This window comes from Simochromis diagramma, unplaced genomic scaffold, assembly GCF_900408965.1.
Source record: "Simochromis diagramma unplaced genomic scaffold, fSimDia1.1 OVJJ01000361.1, whole genome shotgun sequence".
NCBI classification, from domain to species: domain Eukaryota; kingdom Metazoa; phylum Chordata; class Actinopteri; order Cichliformes; family Cichlidae; genus Simochromis; species Simochromis diagramma.
In genome coordinates, this window is record NW_024386860.1 from 17,863,613 (window position 1) to 17,883,786 (window position 20,174).

General features: G+C 43.1%; 3 protein-coding genes and 1 long non-coding RNA gene across 5 annotated transcripts in view; 1 reads left to right on the forward strand and 3 right to left on the reverse strand.

The window, feature by feature from the left end:
• The window catches only part of LOC120733142, an 11,108-nt gene extending 7,518 nt beyond the window's left edge, over positions 1-3,590 (reverse strand). The window contains exons 1-2 of the mRNA XM_040031203.1: positions 2,817-3,590; positions 1,732-1,817 (exon numbers count right to left, since the gene is read on the reverse strand). Of these exons, the coding sequence (XP_039887137.1) occupies positions 1,732-1,817; positions 2,817-3,187 (457 nt within the window). The 5' untranslated portion in view covers positions 3,188-3,590. The remainder of the gene's footprint in view (positions 1-1,731; positions 1,818-2,816) is intronic.
• LOC120733172 overlaps positions 1-4,710 on the forward strand; it is a 24,319-nt gene extending 19,609 nt beyond the window's left edge. The window contains exon 5 of the long non-coding RNA XR_005695746.1: positions 4,626-4,710. This is a non-coding gene — a long non-coding RNA (uncharacterized LOC120733172). The remainder of the gene's footprint in view (positions 1-4,625) is intronic.
• LOC120733152 (sialic acid-binding Ig-like lectin 10) lies at positions 4,267-13,316 on the reverse strand. Its single transcript, XM_040031228.1, has 7 exons — positions 13,105-13,316; positions 9,051-9,425; positions 8,708-8,971; positions 8,061-8,151; positions 6,897-6,951; positions 6,489-6,607; positions 4,267-5,682 (listed from the first exon to the last, which is right to left on the reverse strand). Exons 1-7 carry the CDS (start codon positions 13,154-13,156, stop codon positions 5,625-5,627), a joined length of 1,014 nt encoding a protein of 337 aa, XP_039887162.1. The 5' UTR covers positions 13,157-13,316; the 3' UTR covers positions 4,267-5,624.
• Positions 13,317-15,108: 1,792 nt separating this feature from the next.
• LOC120733159 (methyltransferase-like protein 27) lies at positions 15,109-20,045 on the reverse strand. 2 transcript variants are annotated; one of them, XM_040031239.1, is made up of 5 exons: positions 19,769-20,040; positions 18,309-18,437; positions 17,783-17,918; positions 16,884-16,976; positions 15,109-15,586 (listed from the first exon to the last, which is right to left on the reverse strand). In XM_040031239.1, the coding sequence occupies exons 1-5, from the start codon at positions 19,883-19,885 to the stop codon at positions 15,342-15,344; spliced, it is 720 nt and encodes a 239-aa protein (XP_039887173.1). In that variant the 5' UTR covers positions 19,886-20,040; the 3' UTR covers positions 15,109-15,341. The 2 variants fall into 2 exon arrangements, with proteins under 2 accessions (XP_039887173.1, XP_039887174.1); XM_040031240.1 differs by lacking the exon at positions 15,109-15,586 and adding an exon at positions 16,198-16,628 and having other exon boundaries at positions 19,769-20,045.
• Positions 20,046-20,174: the final 129 nt, after the last annotated feature.

Consider the following 20,174-nt stretch of genomic DNA (forward strand, 5'->3'; position numbering starts at 1 on the left):
GTGAACCAGTTTGTCTCTGAGTGTGCTGCTGGGTCTGAAATACACTGGGATGTCATGCTTGGAGAAAACTCTCCTGAGTTTCTCTGATACACCGGCTACATAGGGGATGACAATGTTGTTGCGTCTGTCCTTCTTATCCTCCCTCGCTGGTGTCTGATCTTCTTTTCTGTGTCTCTTTGCTGACTTTAAGAACGCCCATTTAGGATAACCGCACGTTTTGAGTGCTTCCTTTACATGTGTGTGTTCCTTCTTTTTCCCTTCAGGCTTAGAGGGAACATGTTCTGCCCGGTGGTGTAGGGTCCTGATTACTCCAAGTTTGTGTTCCAGAGGGTGATGGGAGTCAAAGAGGAGGTACTGGTCCGTGTGTGTGGGCTTCCGGTAAACTTCGATGTTGAGGTTGCCGTTCTCTTCAATGTGCACGGCACAGTCCAGGAAAGGCAAACAGTCGTCCTTTGTGTCTTCCCTGGTGAACTTGATGTTTTTATCCACAGCGTTAATGTGCGCAGTGAAGGATTCCACTTCTTGTGTCTTGATTTTGACCCAGGTGTCGTCCACATATCTGTACCAGTGGCTGGGTACTCTTCCTTTGAAAGAGCCAAGCGCCTTCCTTCCACTTCCTCCATGTAAAGGTTGGCTACAATAGGTGACACGGGGGAGCCCATGGCACAGCCATGTTTTTCTCTGTAAAAGCCTTCGTTGTACTTGAAATATGTAGTGTTACAAGGGTAACGCGTTACAAGGTAACGCAGTAACGCGTTACCTTGTAACGCGTTACTTTGTACGTTTGTACGTTACTTTGTAACGCGTTACTTTGTACGTTTGTACGTTACTTGTAACGCGCGCTGCATTTACAAGGTAACGAGGTAACGCGTTACAAGGTAGCGTTACCTCGTTACCTTGTAACGCAGTAACGCGTTACTGCCCATCTCTGGTCTTGATGCATGCTCAATATTCCAGGCAAGGAAATCCCAAAACATGGATTCTGTTCATCTGGACGTTTTCAGCGGGAGAAACGTTTCATCATCATCATCCAAGTGACTTCTTCAGTCTCAGCTGACTGCAGGTTTCCAACCTTACACATAATGACTGACACTGGCACCAAACTATGGGCCGTGAGGTCAGTTTCATGCTCATTGATATGCATGACTATTGATCAACGGTGATTTATCAGTCGTCCTGGAAACACAGGTGAAGCACCGGGCAGCAAAGTCACATTAAACAGGCCCAGCTCACCTGTGTAAGAGCTGCACCAGCTTTCAGAGCACCAACAGCAACAAGCTTTTATTTACAGAGCTTATCTACACAACTGACAGCACAACAGGGAAGAAGGAAAAGAGAAGTAATGAGAACAGACGAGTTTTTATATCACTGCTCCAATACTGCAGTAAAAGTACTCTGTTAAAGTAAATGTGGGTTTAACATTTCCATCACTAACAGACAGAAATAATCTGTCTGTTATAAAATACTCGAGTTTGAATAAAAACTCATTTAGAAAGCCTTCTCCTTTCCCCTCCAGCAGCTTTGAGCTCTTTGAAACGATCGTTAACCCTCCGTGTGATAATATCAGCTTGTTTCACATCGTTATTAAGTCTACGTGATTCGAATCATTTTTCAGATTTAATACGTTTGTAGATTTGGAAACAGTTTGCAGGCAGAGCAGCAGTGAGTGAGCGAAAGCACAACTTCACAGATCCGTCATTAACAAGAATAAAAACATCTTTTCAGTTTTACCTGCCAGCAGGAACACGAAGCTCCACAGAATCATCTCACCACAAACTGACATGTTCGGGTTTCTGTTGAGCTTCTCCGGGTTTCGTCTGTAATCAGAGGAGAGGGCAGAGAGCGAAGCTGAGAAATGATGATGTCTCGTTTTTGTTTTGAGGAACTCTCCTCTCTGACTTGGCTCTGTTAGTCTGACCAGCCCCGCTCCTTTTGGAGTTACTTCCTTTCACATTTTATATGCGATCAGGCCTGAAATCATTCGTGCAAAGAAAAAGAAAAAACGAGAAAAGAAAATGAGTTTATCGCAAACAGACTGAAAGATTCTCAACAAGATGAAGTTTGTTTTTATCACAGAAACACAAGAGAGTTGTCAGTCTGGAAATAAATGAAGCACTGCTTTGAAAATGAAAAATTCTGCAAGGTTTTTTCTTCCTCTTTTCTATTTCAGAAGCACAAGGAGATATTGCAACAGAGGACAGTTTTCACAATCATGAGCTCTGCAGAGCAAATATAGATCGTTATCTAAAAAGGTTTCAGACCGACACAAGTGCAGAGTAAAGGACAGACAGCACAACGAGGAGAGGGGATCAGGAAGAGGCAAAGAACGGGTTTTAACCCAGTGGGACCCCAGAGGGTTAATCCAGACATGACCTTCAGGACAGAGAAACAGCATTTCAGTCTGGATGGAGGCTGAAACATAAAAATGAAGCTATATTTATGAACCTATCCCCCTTGTTATGGATATGGTCCACATCAGATGCATCTGCGGTTCAGCTCTCTGAGGTTTATCAGTAGTTCAGCTAAAACTAACGTCACAAAAAGCTGCAACTTCAACAAAGCGCCAAACGGATCGGCTCGATCTGCAGCTTCTCCTGTGGTCGCTGCGTTTACTTCGGCTTCTGTGAGTGTGACTAAGAAGTGGCTTCAGCTTCGACTGGCTACTGAAGAGCGGACCACAGCAACGTCAGCTTCCACCACAGAAGAAAGGACAAAGTTATAAAAGGGACTAAAACTGCAAATGAGTGCATCAGAGGACATCCACTCAACACTCAGTCAGAATAGATCACACACACAAGCACAAAATGTTAACGTACACAGATGTGGAGTTTCCATCTGCAGAGCTGAAACATCTGTCCATCCTCCCCGTCCTCCTGTGTCTTTTGTTTGGCATGGACGGTGGAGAGGATGTCCAGATGCTGATGTCCCCCACAGCTCGGCTGCTTTCACGTTGGCGACCTTCGTGTTGGGCGTTGCTGAAGACCGCAGACAGAAATAAAAACACAGAACGCTCTTCAGGAGTTAACTCTTTGCAGGGTTGTTCTGCATCCTGAATTTTGCTCATTTTTAGTGAACACAAAGGCACGTTTTTGCTCTTCCTGTTCATCATTAGGACAACAAACTCCTCCAGAAGCCTCAAGATTCTTAAATTCTTATATCCTGTATTTGTATCATTGTTGTGCCTCATCGTTACATCTAAACGATGCTAAGAATACATTTGTTTATTTTGTGGGTTTGATCGTGTGAAGTCATCTTACAGGAACTGCTTTCTCGCTGACCTGCTTCTCCAAAATTGCCCAGAAACGTTTCTTTTTTTGGTACTTCCTCTGAAAACAGCCTTTCACGCTCGAATCAGCCCACGTCCTCAAGGTGAGAAATTAAAAAAAGAAACCGTTTTTTCTGAGCTGCATCCTGCTGGTGCAGTTTCATCAGCACGGATGTTTCCTGCTAAAAAATTAAATATTTACGAAATGATGCAACAAGAACAAAAGTGCTGCTCAGGGAAGCTTTTCAGTATTTATCCTTCTCCCTCTGAGCGAGAATGTGAACGACAGAGTACAGAGTACAGTACAGAATACAGTGTATAGAGTACAGAGTAGAGTACAGAGTACAGAGTACAGAGTACAGTGCAGAATACAGTGTATAGAGTACAGAGTAGAGTACAGTACAGAGCACAGAGTAGAGTACAGAGTACAGAGTAGAGTACAGAGTACAGAGTAGAGTACAGAGTAGAGTACAGAGTACAGAGTACAGAGTACAGTGCAGAATACAGTGTATAGAGTACAGAGTAGAGTACAGTACAGAGCACAGAGTAGAGTACAGAGTACAGAGTAGAGTACAGAGTACAGAGTAGAGTACAGAGTAGAGTACAGAGTACAGAGTACAGAGTACAGTGCAGAATACAGTGTATAGAGTACAGAGTAGAGTACAGAGTACAGAGTACAGAGTACAGTGCAGAATACAGTGTATAGAGTACAGAGTAGAGTACAGTACAGAGCACAGAGTAGAGTACAGAGTACAGAGTAGAGTACAGAGTACAGAGTAGAGTACAGAGTACAGTGCAGAATACAGTGTAGAGTACAGAGTAGAGTACAGAGTACAGAGGGTTCAGTCAGACATGTTTTGCAGACCAGTGTCAGTGAAGAAATTATTTAAATTACACAAACATAAGAGACAAACTCACACTTCCAGTCGTCACAGTCGCAGACTGTGCTGAGAGGAGGCTCCAGCACCCGAATGTAGACAAAACAAAGCGCAGAAACAAACTCAGTATTACGTGAAAGCGAGACGTTTATTATGGCTGATGGAGAAATACAAGGAGAACCGAGAAAACAACTACAACAAAAACTGGAAAAACTCAACATGAAAAACTCTAAATGTGAAACTTGGCATACATAGATAGATACCTGGAACATGGAGACTTGACGCACAAGACAACAGACGACGTGACACTGAACAGAGGAAGACAGAGGACCTAAATGCAGCAGGTCCAGTTAGCATCAGCTGAAGGTCGTCAGGTCCTGCACAGATCACCTGAGGCTGAGAAGAGTCCCACAGGTCTGGAAAACCTCCTGTGTGCTACCAGTGCCAAGGACTCCACATCCCAATGACCTCAACAGCTACAGACCAGTAAAACCACGGAGCTGGTGGTAGACCTCCACAGGCACAAACATCCTCCACCGCCACCACCGAACATCCAAGGTATGGATCTTATCTTATCTTATCTTATCTTATCTTATCTTATCTTATCTTATCTTACGCAGAAGTGTAATGAGGGAAGTGGAAACACCTGGAAACACAGCTGACACAAATGAACACGATGCCACAGGGGAAGCAAAACTAAACACACTGAACATGGAAACACAAGACTGATTGACAATTGGACGTGGGAAACACAGACATGAAGCATAAAGCAGACTGGGAAGATTGAATGATACACAAGGAGAGGAACATGGAAACAGATAAGGGGAACGAAGATATAACTAAAAATCATGCAGGAGGACAAGACAGGCTTTCACAGGAAACAGAAAACAACACACACACAGGGGAGCATGGATGAAATTGTATCTAAACAAAACCTAACTAAGACATACTAATAACAACACACGAACGTACCATTACTCTGATACATCATAAGAAATCAAATATACAAAATAAACTTGCTGCGTCACAGACTGAGCGCCCTGACAACAGAGCTCGGTACACTCAGTACTGTACGTGAATGTGATGTTTCATAGTGTGAGAAAACAAACCAGACAGCAACCAAAACCCAGAAGGCAGACACGCCCAACAACTGAGCTTTCAGTAGAGACGCGTCGAGCTTAGACGCTGCCAGTGATGCTGATCTTGAACAAAGCACGATTCCGCTGCAGGGCCTGCAAGGAGCAGCTGCCAAACCAACACGTAGCCCCCCAGGCAGGGTGGACTGGGTCATCACACTAGAACAATACCATTGTAGTACTGATGGAGGCTGTGAAGGAGAGTACAGAGTACAGACTGCCTGCACCACAGAGCATGAAAGTCAGACTGCAGCAGATCAACACAAAGTGCTGCAGTTCAGAGCTTCCTGCAGCTTCTCCTGTGGTCAGCGTGGCTCCTTTCAGTTTGTGGGTGAGAGTGTGGCTTCAGCCTCGACTGGCTAGTGAAGAGTAGACGACGGCATTATCGACTTCCTCCACGTGCCTGTGAAAACCAAGAGAAAACTCCACATGAGCACCATAAAAACATCTGGGGTTAGAGTGAGCGCCCACATCTGGCTCCCAACAGGGCTGAGCCCCCTGCACCACAGTTACACCACTGTAATGTTTGCAGACAATACCACGGTGGGGGGACTCATTTCTTGGGGGGGGTGAGTCAGTCTACTGCGTTCTTTTATTCTTCTTTTGCAGATTTGTGTCTCTATTTTGTTGTTCAATGCTTTGTTGCTACAATGACAATAAAGATTCGAATTCTGATGATTGGAAAATTCCATATGTGAAAAAATAAAGAGCCACGAAGTCCAAGAGTTAGAATTAACTGCTGTTTGTAGCTACTGTTAGCTGTTAGCTGTGTTTTATGTTTGTAGCTACTGTTAGCTGTTAGCTGTGTTTTATGTTTGTAGCTACTGTTAGCTGTTAGCTGTGTTTTATGTTTGTAGCTACTGTTAGCTGTTAGCTGTGTTTTATGTTTGTAGCTACTGTTAGCTGTGTTTTATGTTTGTAGCTACTGTTAGCTGTTAGCTGTGTTTTATGTTTGTAGCTACTGTTAGCTGTTAGCTGTGTTTTATGTTTGTAGCTACTGTTAGCTGTTAGCTGTGTTTTATGTTTGTAGGGTAAACGAACAAGTAAAAACAAGTAACAAATAATAATGATGTTTGTAACTTTTATTCATTTTAATTTAGTTCCTCTGATTTTCTTCTTACGTGTCTGTTTCTCACCTGAAAATCTAAAACACTACAAGCATCAAGCAAAGTCTTTCCATCCTCACAGCTGAACAGCTGTCGGTCCTACCTGCTCCTCTCATGGCTGTGTCTGAACTGCACCAAGGCGTAGCTGACGTCCTCCACAGCTCGGCTGGTTTCCTGTCGGTGACTTTCTTCTTGGATGCTGCTGTAGATGTCATGAGGATGCTGAAAACAGCCAGAAATACAGACGCGTGTAAAGCCATCACTGCCGAGCTCCCCGGCCCGATCCCTAACCGTATGAACCAATATCTTACGATCAACTATTATTATGTTTTTGACCATTAATTGCAAAGACTTTGGAGAACCGTTAAAGGAAAACAACGTTTAAGATTACAGTCACTGACAACCATTTAGATTTCACGTAGTCGTAGACAGATCATAATCTCCCCTCTGTGCTCATTTAAGATGAAATATTCTACGAGAGTCCGAAATTATCTTTGAAATCATAACTCACCTTTGGCTCCGTCTCGCCTCCATCAGCTCTCTGATGCTCTGCTGCTGCCAGCTTCCTGTAACAATATGACTGTCATGTCAACAGGAACCAGAAGATCTATCGAAAATCATGAATGTAGAAAATCAGGGGCAAAGAGAAATTGCATTATCATGCAAAAAAAACCAAAACATTTATATGTGTTTTGTTGTTTCTTTGTGTCTGCAGCTGATTTCCCACAAACTCAGGCAGCTTCCACGGTTGTCCTTTCACACAAACACAGCAGGAGCTTATCTGCTTTGTGTACACCAGTGGAAATAGTGTGAATTAGGAGAAGTAGCTGCTCGGGCGGGGTGAGCAGGAGGCCGTGCTGAACCAGAGTTTTTACCACATTTCTCACATGTAACTCACAGAAAACATAAACTGACCTTGACTTGCTGCCTCGACATTGTTTTGTCTTATTGTATCACAATTATGTGCCAGAGACCAGCTTCGCTTCCCCTTCTCCTCCGTTGTGGTCATCAGCACATAACAATAATTTAATGTAATTCTTTCTTGGATACTTGCTTCTCTTTTGACTGTTACGCACAACAGATTCTTTCATTGTGCAAAAGTTTAATAATGAACAGGCTTAATTCATCTTCTCAGATCGAGGTTTAGAACATTTTGAACCCAAAATATCTTTTCTGCACTGTGGTGAAAGTTTATGCACCGATTTGTAGTATTTCTGTGTAAACGTGTGCTTTAAACATCTTTAATTTTATACGTTACTATCATAACTCAGAAGTAGGAAAACCTAGAGAAGTTCAGAGCTGCAATGCTTGTGTAAAAATAAACGCAGAGTTGACAGTTCTCGCTGCTGCTTCTCGCACAAGTTTACATTTGGAGAAATGACTTATTTAAAAATGCAGGCAAGTATTCATCAATACTTCATGTTTATAGTTCTGATATGTTTCCACTCATGTTCAAAACTTTCTGCACACAAAACATGTCACACACGTCTGTGTTTCCTGTGACTTTTTGGGATCATTATCATTAAAATAACACTTGTAAAATAAAACAAAAAATATAATTTACAGTGTGTGTGTGTGTGTGTGTGTGTGTGTCCTTTAAGATTCTTTACACATTAAAAACCACCAAAATGTTAAAAATTTTAAATGTAGAAGAAACATAAAGTGTGATTTGTACCTTCTGATGATGAAGATGAGGAGTATGAATGCGATGACAGCCAGCAGGACACCCGACACCACGCCGACTATCAGAGGCAGGTTACCATCAACTGTAAAAATCAGAAATAATTCATAAAGAAATTTACAAATAAAGAAACAGACTAGACAAAAAATCCCCTTGTTCTCCAAAAAACTGTAAACTTTTATTTATTTTTGCATCATTTATGGTTACGTTGTTTGTGGTTTTCCATATAATTTATCATGAAGATATCTAGAAATCCTCGCACACCAGTCTTGTTTCCCTTCATTGGCTTACTGTGGAAATTCAAATGTTTTTAAATATTTTAATTGCATTTAAATCCCTGCAAAGCCCGACTCCTCCCCACATAACAGACCTGCTGAGACCTTGTTGCTCTCTGCGTTTTAACTGTTCAATACTCTGCGTTTAAATCCAGAGGTGACCAGGCTTCCAGGCTTACATGTGGTTCATTCATTATCTGAGTATAAAAACAGTGAGTGCATGAAGGAGTTTTTCCAGATACAAATGTCCCAGTTTTATTCTGCTGCTGATCTGGAGATGATTTGGTGTCAGGCTGAGCATCATTGTGTGTTTGCAGTTTGATGACGTCTTAAAAATTTTTAGAAGTTTCAGAAAACTGAACAAACCTCCAGCCTCCACCTGCAGGCTGTACGGCTCAGAGAGAGTCTCCATGCTCTTCTTCAGAGCACAGGTGTAGTTCCCAGAATCCTCTGCAGTCAGAGGGCTGAGAGGGAGGGAGGGGCCAGTGTCTGAGAGGGCGTGGCCATCTTTGAACCAGGTGACCTCCAGTTGGTGGAAAGTGCAGACTGAAGCACAGAGCAGTGTGACGGTTTCACCTCTGCTCACCCTTTTATCATCACTGGAGCTGATTATTCTCATTTTAGACCCATCTAAAATCAAAGTGATCATTAGTTTCATTAAACGCTCATTTATGTTTTTTTTATTAATGTCAGGATATTTTTCTCTCACCAACAACCGTGACATTCACTCCTGTCTGGTTAGTAAAATGTCCTTTAATATGATCAGCTTCCATCCTGAAGCGAAAGCTTGTGTTGTCTCCCTGCTGAACATCTCTGATCTGTAAAGTGCAGTTTGTCTTCTTGTCTCCCAGATATTGATAACGAGGATCGATGTTTGCTGAGTTACTGTCATACACAGATGGAGTGGTGTCCTGACAGATCACATGGTTCTTACACCAGCGGACTCTGACGATCTTTAGAAGAACTTCTCTCCCACCATCACTGAAAGACTTCAGAGGTGTGAAGGTGCAGGGGAGGGTGACAGTGGACCCTCTGACAGCACAGGTAGACGTGAAAGGATAGATCACAGTTTGACCCACAGCACCTGGAAACAGATGGTATAGAAGTAATTATATGTATATGTTCACAGGCGTGAGTTTCTCAAAATGGGCTCATTGAGTGCAGCACGGATAAGATCTTGGAGAGGCTACGGCTGCTGTGAACACTCAGAATAAGATCTCTGACTGCAGACTGGAAACATCTCGGAAGGGCTAGCTCGGAATAACATCTCTGGGCGCAAATTGGATGACATCTCGGGGAGGCACACTGCCGTGAGTTCTCAGAAATTGGCTCCTTGAGCACAAGAAATGACAACATCACAGAGCGCAAGTATGGCGAAGCTCGTGGCTCTCCGACGGGAGATTGAGAGACCAGTGTTGGACTGTAGAACTGCTTTGAAATTCATATGAGCTGTTCGCACTAAAGTAAAAAATACCATCACTTCATGCGGAGACCCTCTCGGCGCCAGCTGCAAGGCCGGAGCTGAACAACACACCCTGATAACGACTGTGTTGAGTCTGTTCCTTCCCATTCCATGCAAGGCCACCTGGGTTGGCTGGAAGACTGTTTACTTAGCCTGGCAGGGCGAAGGACACTGTCTCAGCTGAACTCTGGACACGCACACACATACATATACTGATACTGATAAGCACTCACCGACGCATCACCCTCCCTACCCCGGATCCAACGCCACCTCCAACGCTTACCTCCCCTCTGATGTGGACATCGGGTCAGCTGGAGGCGCAGTCGAAGATTGCAGCGGTCCCAGATCAGATGTGCACACTGGAACTCTTCCCCATGTTGCTGTCTGTGTTTATTGTGCTGTGGTGTGTTGATATCTGTGCATTCCTGTATTATCCTTCTGTGTTACACATTTCAATGTTTTTTCCTGCTACCTAGCCTGACCTGTCTCCCCAATGTGATGTTTGTGTATAAAATAAATGTACGGTCGGCAAGGTCTGTCATCTCGGTTGTGGGCAAAAGACCTGCAACTGACAAATAAAGGCTATCTCATCTCATCTCATCACTATAACTACTGATGCAACAACACATGCTGAAGCCCACCGTAACATCCTGCAAGTGTTTCAATGAACACAACACGTATTAAACATGCAAACCATCATTTCACTAGCTGGGCCCACGTCCTCGTTTTAGGTTTGACAGTGTTTGAGTAGGTAAAGGTGATGCTTGGACATGAATTGAGCTGCGGTTTGGGGAAGGCCTCCAAGGATGGAGTGGGGCACGTAAACGAGAATGAACAGCTTGCAGAAACCTATGTAGATGACAACAGGAAGGAGCGTGTTTAGAGGCGTGGTCCTGCTCCTGAAATTCTGATACATAATCTCCAATGAATAAAGCTCACGTGTGCTTTGCATGGTTCACTGTTAAGGTAGCGGGCCACTGATAGTGCCATCTAGTGGTCGCTATGACACTGAAAGGCCTACATGAGGACATCAGGCCATGTAGTTTATCGAGTATGGAGGGCGCTGAGCTAGAAGGATGTTCAAACCATGGACTTATTATTGTATAGCAACAAAAAACATGTATAAGAAATAAAGTGTTTTTCTCTCTGTCTATCGATTTCCTCACACACCAGTGTTTGTTCTCCCTCACATCTCCGGCCTGACATACGAGCAGATGAGTTGAGGAATGAAATTATACGTCTATCTGTACTTATATCGCAAAATTAAATATTGAAGCAGTTACTCAGCTACATTTACCTGAAAGCTTTAATCATTCGTGTGTTACATTAGGATTGTGCCACGAAGAGTTTATGATGTTGTGTAATATTGTGTTAAAGTAAACTTTCTTCAACCTCTTTTGACTGAGATTCATTTATAGATATTACTTTAAAAATGTACGTTTGTTACTTTATTATTAGTACATATCTCCAGTGTGACTGAATGTAAACATTTCTGCGAGTTTTCTGAATTCCTGCAGAGTGAAGTAAGACTCACTGACAGCTGCCACACACACCCAAAAAGCCTATGCTGGACCCATCTCTCACTAGCAACTACAGACCGATCTCAAAAATACCGTTAATTGCTAAGATTTTAGAGAAGATTGTGGCTAAGCAGCTTACAGCAGTTTTAGACAAATATAACATCTTTGATAAATTTCAGTCTGGCTTTCGTAAAGCTCATTCTACTGAAACAGCCCTTCTTAGAGTTTCTAATGACATTCTGATGCAAAACGATGCGGGTAAGTGTTCTGTTCTTTTAATGTTGGATCTCACGTCGGCCTTTGACACCGTTGACCATTATATTTTGCTTGATAGGCTGAAATACTGGGTCGGTGTATCTGGGTCTGCCTTAGAGTGGTTCTCCTCGTATCTCTGTGAACGATACTCTTCTGTGGCAGTTTCTAAGTACAGGTCATCTTCTACGTCCCTGTCCTTTGGTGTGCCACAAGGCTCTGTGCTGGGGCCATTATTGTTTTTAATTTATTTACTTCCTCTCCAGCATATTTTGACCCCTTTTGAGGATATTTGTTACCACTGCTACGCAGACGACATCCAACTATATATATCTTTTAAACCTGAAGATGCTTCTAAACTGCGGATTTTAAATGTGTGTTTGGAAACCATCAAAGGTTGGATGGCCGACAATTTCCTCCAACTAAATGAAAATAAAACTGAAGTCCTGTTATGTGCTCCAGACAGACATGTACCCAGCATAATAAATGCTCTTGGTCCCCTTTCAACGTTTGTGAAACCATCTATCAGGAACCTAGGGATAACCTTCGATCCTGCTCTTACATTGGATACTCACGTCAAATCTCTGGTTCGGTCTTGCTTTTATCATTTAAGAAATATTTCTAAATTGAGCCCCATAATAGCTCATACTGAACTGGAGATTGTTATTCATGCTTTTATTTCATCACGACTGGACTATTGCAATTCACTGTTTACATGTCTAAACAAGAGTTCCCTGGAGCGTCTGCAGACTGTCCAAAATGCTGCAGCAAGGCTTCTGACGAAAACATCAAAATACTCACATATAACACCGCTGCTTATACAGTTACACTGGCTCCCTGTCGAATTCAGAGTCCACTTTAAGATTCTGATTCTCACATTTAAGGCTCTTCAAGAACAAGCACCATCATACATCATTGAACTCTTACAGCCCTATGCCCCTAGTAGGTCTCTGAGGTCTTGTGGTCAGGGCCTACTTGTTATTCAGTATACGAGACTGAAAACTAGGGGTGATCGAGCTTTTGCTACTGTGGCCGCCAGACTGTGGAATTCTCTTCCTCAGAACTTAAGATCTGTTGATTCACTGATTACTTTTAAAAAACAGCTAAAAACACATCTTTTTAAAATTGCATTTTGTTAACTTTTGATTGTACTTCGTCTTTTTAATCTGTGTCTATACCTTGTAAAGCACTTTGTGATCCCTTATCTAGAAATGTGCTATATAAATAAAATTTTACTTACTTTTACTTACTTACACCCGGGTCACACAACACTTATTAGGCTCAGGCAGCAGTTACTTTGTCGCATTTGTCCCAGTAAGTTTAAACTGGGATTTATAAAGCAAATATGTTTCATAGCAGTGCAGTCAGGGTCATCATTTCAGCAAAAAGAGAAAAACAATGAGGTCATAAATTCTTTTACACTAATAAATCTGCTCAGACGCCCTTCTGCTTTCTTCTTTCCTGTTCCTGTGACAGTGTCGGCTTTCTCTGGAGGTTAAAAACTAATGAAAGCATCACTTCAGTCTCACCTGTCAGGAGGAACATGAAGCTCCACAGAGTCTTTTCAGTGCAAACTGCCATTCTCAGTCCTCTGCTGACGTCCTTCAGTTTAACCTTCTGCTGCTTCTGCTGGAGCGAGAGAGAGAGAGAGATGGCTAACAAGCAATTGTCTGGTGGTGTTTGTGACTGAAAGTGACATTGGGACAGACAAACTTCCTTTTATTTCAGCAACTCTTTTCTCTTTGACTCTGTTTTGTAAAGTTGCTAACTCCCTCTGTTAAAGTAACTTCCTTTCTTACAAAACGCTGTCACTGTTTTTAACGTAATTTCCAGAAACAGTGACAGTGTGAAGAAACTCCCATCATGCAGCAGTAAGAGGTGTTTCTTTCCACTGTTGAATCTGTGGTGGTGGTTGGAGAAACATCAACAATCACTCCCTGATAACGACTGTGTGATGACTATTCTTCCCGTCCCATGCACGGCCACCTGGATTGGCTGGAGGACTGTTTACTTAGCCTGATAGGGTGAAGGACACTGTCTCAGCTGATCTCTGGACACACACACACTTACACTGATAAGCACTCACTCATCCCCCCTCCCTTTCCAACGCCTTCGATGCTTGTTGCCCCCTGGGAACACGAGGCGGGTCTGGGCCCGCGCTGGAGACGGTGCCGTTGCAGGATGGCCGCTGTGTTGCCTGGGATTACTCCTCATCCCCTTCCCAACCCTGTGGCTTGTCATGTCTTCACAATGTTGTGCTGTGACCTGTGTGTAACATATTGTATTATTTAAATAAGTTTAGCCTGTTACTGTCACGGTCTGGCTGGCAGAACGTGGGGATGTGGGGAAAGGAGGACCCAAAACGCAGACTCTGTGATGCAAACAGTGCTCTTTATTTACAGTGAAAAGCTGTAAACACAATAACTCCCCGTTGCTCCCTTGAACCCCGTGTGCGCGCTTCCCTCCGACGTCTGAGCTCGTGCTCCCCGCTGTTGTGTTTCCGCACACCCCGTGCGTGCTGCCTTTCTGGACCACTCTTCCTCCTGCAGGGAAACCATAGACGCAGCCGTCAACACTAACCCTCGGCGGGTACATTCGAACAGCACTGACACACACACACACACACACACACACACCCTGCCTATACATACGAGTGGGACACAGACTAACACAGCATTGTGCAGAAAAACACACACATCACCAAATAATAATAATACTAATAACAACAACAACAACAGTCCAAGACTGCTCACGGACCCCCGAGTCCTCCAGAGCCGGGTCCGTGACAGTTACTGTTAGTGTCTTGTAGCAAATGTAACCCACATAGTTTCCTTAGGGATTATTAAAGTATTCTGATGACATCCTACAATGAGTTGAAACATTAACTTGTTATTTATTCCTGCTTAAAGCAGATTATTAATGGTTACAAAATCTTATTTGGTTTTCGTATGTACCTGGTTTTCAGTGATATCAACTTTAATAGTTGTTAATAGTTAACACTAACAGACCTCTCTGCATTGAATCATCCCTGTTATTAACCTCTGTCTCTCTTCCACAGCATGTCTTTATCCTGTCTTCCTTCTCTCACCCCAACCAATCACAGCAGATGGCCCCGCCCCTCCATGAGCCTGGTTCTGTTGGAGGTTTCTTCCTGTTAAAAGGGAGTTTTTCCTTCCCACTGTCGCCAAAGTGCTCATAGGGTTTCTCCGTTTCCTCTGTGGAATATTTACCTTACAGTATACAACACCTTGACACAACTGTTATTGTGATTTGGTGCTGTATAAATAAAACTTAGTTGAATCGAATTCCTGCTACTTCTGGTTTCTACTGGTTTTGCTACTTGATGCTGTGCTCTTGAAGCAGATATGTTTAAGGGCCCTGTTAAAGGTAAAAATAGTGACAGTGTGCTAATGCTGAGTGTTGACCAGAGACGATGTAAGAGAGAGACATTAAAAACTCGTGAGCTGAAATCTACTGAAGAATTCTGAAACATAAGCAAAACATCCAGTGGAAGAAATAAAAACTCAGAAAACTTTGAGCTTTGTTGTTTATGTGCAGACCACTGAAATAAAGGTTTACATAGATAACGCTGTCATGATGGTGAGGTTTGATTTTAGAAGGACTTGACTTGGACTTCTGATTCAATTCAGTTTAATTTATATACATCGCCAACAAACAACAATAACCATTCAAGGCACCCTGTACTCTAATGCTAATGCCAGCACATGCTCGACGAATATGTAAGCTCACATTTTTGGCTCCACTCCTAATTTTTCAGCTTATTAAGAGACTTCCTGTACAGGTACATGGTTCCCTGGAGGAATTCCTCCCTTTTCTCATCCTTGCTTTTATCATTATAAACATCCATCATGTATCTGTGCATCTCTTTGGCATCGACAGGGCTCCACAGGCCCTCCTCCACCATCAGCTGCAGTTCACGCTCCATAGATGTTTTGTATTTGTTTCCAGACTCGGACTTTGGGTCCACTCTGGACATGCAGACGTAGCCCCCTGAAGGAGAAAAAAAACAACAAAACCACAACAATTTATGACCTTTTTCGTTTTTTTGAAAAACAGAAAGTTTGCTCAGGTTTACTGGACACTCGACTCTGTTTGTGTCGGTCCCCCGACTGAAGCCCACTGTTCCTTCAGTGGGCTGGTTTCAGTCATTATGCAGATGTCCTGTTTATAAGATTGTGGAAACCTGCAGTCAGCTGAGGCTGAAGACGTCACCTGGATGAGTGACGAAACGTTTCTCCCACTGAAGACGTCCAGATGAACACAATCAACTTTTGGAGATTTACTTACCTGGATGATTGAGATGCATCAAGACGTTGTTATGACCCAGGTCATTGTTGCCGTGTGGTGCTGTTACTCGCCACACCATGCGGGGGCATTGTTTGTACTCTGTGATGTCTGTTATGTAAGTTTCCAGGTGGAGGCTGACCATTGGTGGAAGAGGGAATGAGGCCAGCTACAAATTGGGAGCTGACTGGGCCGGCAGCGTCTCCTACTACTTCCTGTTTCCAGTGAGCTGCGTGTTTGGGGGCCCTTCGTGGCGTGTGACAGAGCTGGGCTGCAGTAAAAACAGTTTAGAGAGTCGTATCTGGACATGGTAGCTGTACCTTTTTCTCCTGTTCCAGGTAGGAAGACGGGTTAGAGGTTTGTATTTTCTTTTGGGGTTGAGTCACTACAGGTAAGTTAGTTCTGATTCATTTCCAGTGTGTTTTGTTTGTTGTTTTGGCCATGCCCACCCTGACGCTCGCTACCTGTCAAGTTAATAAAACGACTAGGCATTGTAAAGCTGTGGCTGTGTGATTTACTTCTTTTTATTATTTTTCTTGTGTTGCACTCCAGCCCCCCCAGGCTGTAACATAATTAAAAATAATAACTGTTTTTACTGCAGCCCAGCTCTGTCACACGCCACAAAGGGCCCCAAACACGCAGCTCACTGGAAACAGGAAGTAGTAGGAGACGCTGCCGGCCCAGTCAGCTCCCAATTTGTAGCTGGCCTCATTCCCTCTTCCACCAATGGTCAGCCTCCACCTGGAAACTTGCATAACAGACATCACAGAGTACAAACAATGCCCCCGCATGGTGTGGCGAGTAACAGCACCACACGGCAACAATGACCTGGGTCATAACAACGTCTTCTAAAAATCACATCACAGCATTGATTATGTTATTATTGAAAGCTAAAGAAGAGTCTGAGTTCATCACATCAGATAAATGGTTTTAGATTAAATGGGAAAAAAAAAATCTCACTCAGATTAACATCAGTTTGTTTGTTTGAAAGTTGGTTGGTTACCTGGTTTAGTAGCTTTGCAGAGCTCCCTGATAACGCTGACCGGCACGTAATCATCACGTAAAGCACCAGTAATGATCACCACATCAAACCCACCTGAAACCAGAAGCAGACCAGGAGGGAGAGGAGTTAGTAAAAGGAGTTACTTAGAGTTGTTAGTTACAGAGGAGTTAGTTACAGAGGAGTTAGAGGAGTTAGTTGTTTTGGGGTGAAAAGTTGGCATTGTCACGTTGTGAGTTTTTCTACGTTTTGGTTCCTCTTTTGTTTTGCACTTCTTTCTCGTGTAATGTTCCCGTGTTCCTTCCTCTATCGTGTCTTTGCAGTAAAGCCTCCTGTGTTCCTCTGTAAGTGTTTTTAGTTTTAATCTTCATCTCATGGATAGTTTCCTGTTTTACTGTGAGGTTTTTTCATGTCTTGTTTTTGCTTTTACTGTTTGTCTTCCCCCCTCTTTCTTCTGTTTCTGATCCGTGATGCGCTGCAGTTTCAGACCATTATTGACATAAATATATTTTGAGCATCTAACTAATCGATATCCTCAATAAAAGTATTTTTTATATTTATAAAATTAAATAGGTAGCAAAGGTTTTGACTACATCAGCATTAGCACCGCCCCCTGACTGTAGCAAATGAATGATCAAATAGTTAATAGTTAAGTAATTAACTATCTTTTAAAGTAAAAAAAAAAACATTTAAGTTATTAATGACCAATTTCATTACTTATGTATTTATTTAGTTTTTTTATTTTGGCACTTTCAGTCCCCCATATGCTATAAAACTTCAGGTGTTGTTATTCTCAATTGTGTTGTTTTACTATCAGCTGGCGGTGCTGTCTTCTTGTCTGTGGTGCTAATGTGTCTGTCGGGTTATCTGCTTTGTTAGCTCAGAGTGTGAGTGTGATGTACCAGTCTGTGCAGGCAGTGGGTCTGTTCCCAGTAAGGCCAGTTTGAGCTCCCGATAAAGGCCACTCTTAGCAGCTTGTTCCAGCATGCCCTTACTACCATCCACTCCCACAAAGTGTTTGAAGCCGAGGTCAAACATCTAAATACAGAGAAAAGACGATCAGTTCTGAGCCTGCTCCATGAACTCTGGATGTTCGTCTGAGGATGAATTTCACAGATTTTGAATAAGTGCTGAAATTTCCCACTTTCAAAAGAATCACACGTAAGACGGTAAGTTCATGTTTGCATTTACTATTTTACAAAACTGATTTGGGATTCATTAAAATGTTATTGTTTATCCATAATTAGATCAATCTGAACATGTCCTCACGTGTGATTCATAAAAATGCTGACCACAGTAAAACTTCCTGAATCCCATTTGTGACATCAGCATTTTAAACATCTATAGGTCTCAAATCAGCTCAGAGTGACGGCTCCTTCCAGCTATTGGAAGGTGCCACCTCCCAGAGTTTTCCAGTTATTGGTTCACCAGTTTTGCAGCCAGTCCAGATCCGCAGGCCACATCGAGAACCTGAGCGTCTCCACGACTTCCACAGAAGTGATCGTTCAGAAAATCTACGGCCAGCTGTGGTGCTCTGTACTTCATTGTCTCCAAATCCTGTCAACATAAAGCAGCGGAAAAAACAAAGTATTCTTATTGGCTGCTGGGATTTAGGCTGTCCAGTGCTGTTTTTGTCACACCCACATGTTTCAGATCAAACAAATGTGAACATTAGACAAACCGAGTAAACTGAAATTTTTTATTGATGATTTCATTTATTAGGGGAAAAACTTCCCAAATCTCCCTGCAACAATTGTCCCATAAATAATAACTAGTTGTGCCACACTTGGCGACAAGACCTGAAGTCAAGTGTTTGTGTTATCCTGCCACGAGTCTTTCACGTGTCTGCGGAGGAGCTCTGCTCACTCTTCTTTACAGAATTATTTGAATTTCCAGAATTTCCAGTTGTTTTCCAGCATGAGCAGCCTCTTTACGGCAATGCTCTGCTTGCTTTTTTCTTGTGACCTCCTGTGACATCATAACCATCGTCATCAGTTTTCCCGCGCTGCTCTCCTCCCTGAGCGTGTCCTGTCCTCTTTCCTGTGGGACAGATGTCGCTCTCTCTCACGTATCCTCTGAAGCGTTTACATTTGGCACTCAGAGTGTCTCCACTAAATCAGATCTGATGGTGAATGTTCGGTGTTCATCGGGTCAGCTGTGCCACACAGAGTTTCGGTTTCAACGGCTCAATCTTCTGTAATAATGAAACTCTCCTCTGGATCGATCCTCCGTCGTCGGGGCTTTGTAACGCACCATGTCCCCTCTGATTTAAACTGCCACACTGTTTTCAGAGAGAAACAAGATGCGCTTACACTTTATTATTTCGTTCAGGAGTTTCTGCCTCATGAAACGACCCGACTGCATCTTTTTATGCAAACTGGCATTTTTATAAATGAATCGTTACGCTGATTCGCTCCACTGCTTTCAGTCATACAGCTGCGTCTCTTTGGTGAACTCTGGCAGCAGAGAACAGAGCGCACTGCGACCTAATCTGGGCTCGATAGATGACGATGCCAGCTCTGAGAGCTCATTTTGTATTTAAAACTTTCTTAGATTAAATAATCTGCTCTTACAACTCAATGTCAAACGAATAAACTGTGAACATTTCATCTGGTTTATCGAAGAACAAGAACAGCAGCTCACTCCGTCAGCTCCACACCTGTGAGTTTAGGGTTAGCGGGAGAAAATCTCAGGTCCAATCTGAAAGTTTTCGGGGTTTTTTGCTTGAGGTCAGGGCGGAAACATTCTGATTATTTGAGAAGAAACAAAGAAGAAACGGTAAGAACTGGTCTTCACTGCCAGACTGAGTCCAAAGACCAGTTAAAGCGCGTTTGATATTTATTTATTGGTTCACACAGTCAGCCCAGGAGGCCTTTCTTTCTCCTCACCTGTTCGTACGTCTCAGCCCAGCTGTTGTAAAAATCCGTAGTCTGCTGCGGATCGAAGCCTTTGCAGGACTGAAACATGACCCTCATATCGTCCACAGTTCTTCTGGAGCCCGACATGATGAGGAGCTGAGCTCAGACCTGGAGAGAGTGCAGCGGACTCACTGACACGTAGAGACCCGACTAACCTGACTGTGCCCGCCGGGCAGGTATGCACCACAAGTATCTTCGACACAGACAGGCTGCGTTGGTTTTAGCTGACTGCAGGAGAAAAATAAATGTTTAAGGTAAAGTATGACGACGGTTGATAGCTGTAGGGTTTTTATTAATTACAGTGATCGATAAAAACGAACGATTCTCCGAGTCGGAGGCTGCAGTCCAAGCTGTTTAAAGGGATGACATCACTCAT

Excerpts from the sequence above, each read along its gene's own strand:
- LOC120733152 (XM_040031228.1), bottom strand. The coding sequence starts at position 13,156 with ATGGCAGTTTGCACTGAAAAGACTCTGTGGAGCTTCATGTTCCTCCTG. Across the intron at positions 8,152-8,707 it reads CCTGCAGGTGGAGGCTGGAG|TTGATGGTAACCTGCCTCTG; the intron begins GTTTGTTCAGTT and ends TGATTTTTACAG. Across the intron at positions 6,608-6,896 it reads GAGGCGAGACGGAGCCAAAG|CATCCTCATGACATCTACAG; the intron begins GTGAGTTATGAT and ends GGCTGTTTTCAG.
- LOC120733159 (XM_040031239.1), bottom strand. The coding sequence starts at position 19,885 with ATGTCGGGCTCCAGAAGAACTGTGGACGATATGAGGGTCATGTTTCAG. Across the intron at positions 18,438-19,768 it reads GGGCTGAGACGTACGAACAG|GATTTGGAGACAATGAAGTA; the intron begins GTGAGGAGAAAG and ends TTATGTTGACAG. Across the intron at positions 15,587-16,883 it reads CTGCAAAGCTACTAAACCAG|GGGGCTACGTCTGCATGTCC; the intron begins GTAACCAACCAA and ends TTTCTCCTTCAG.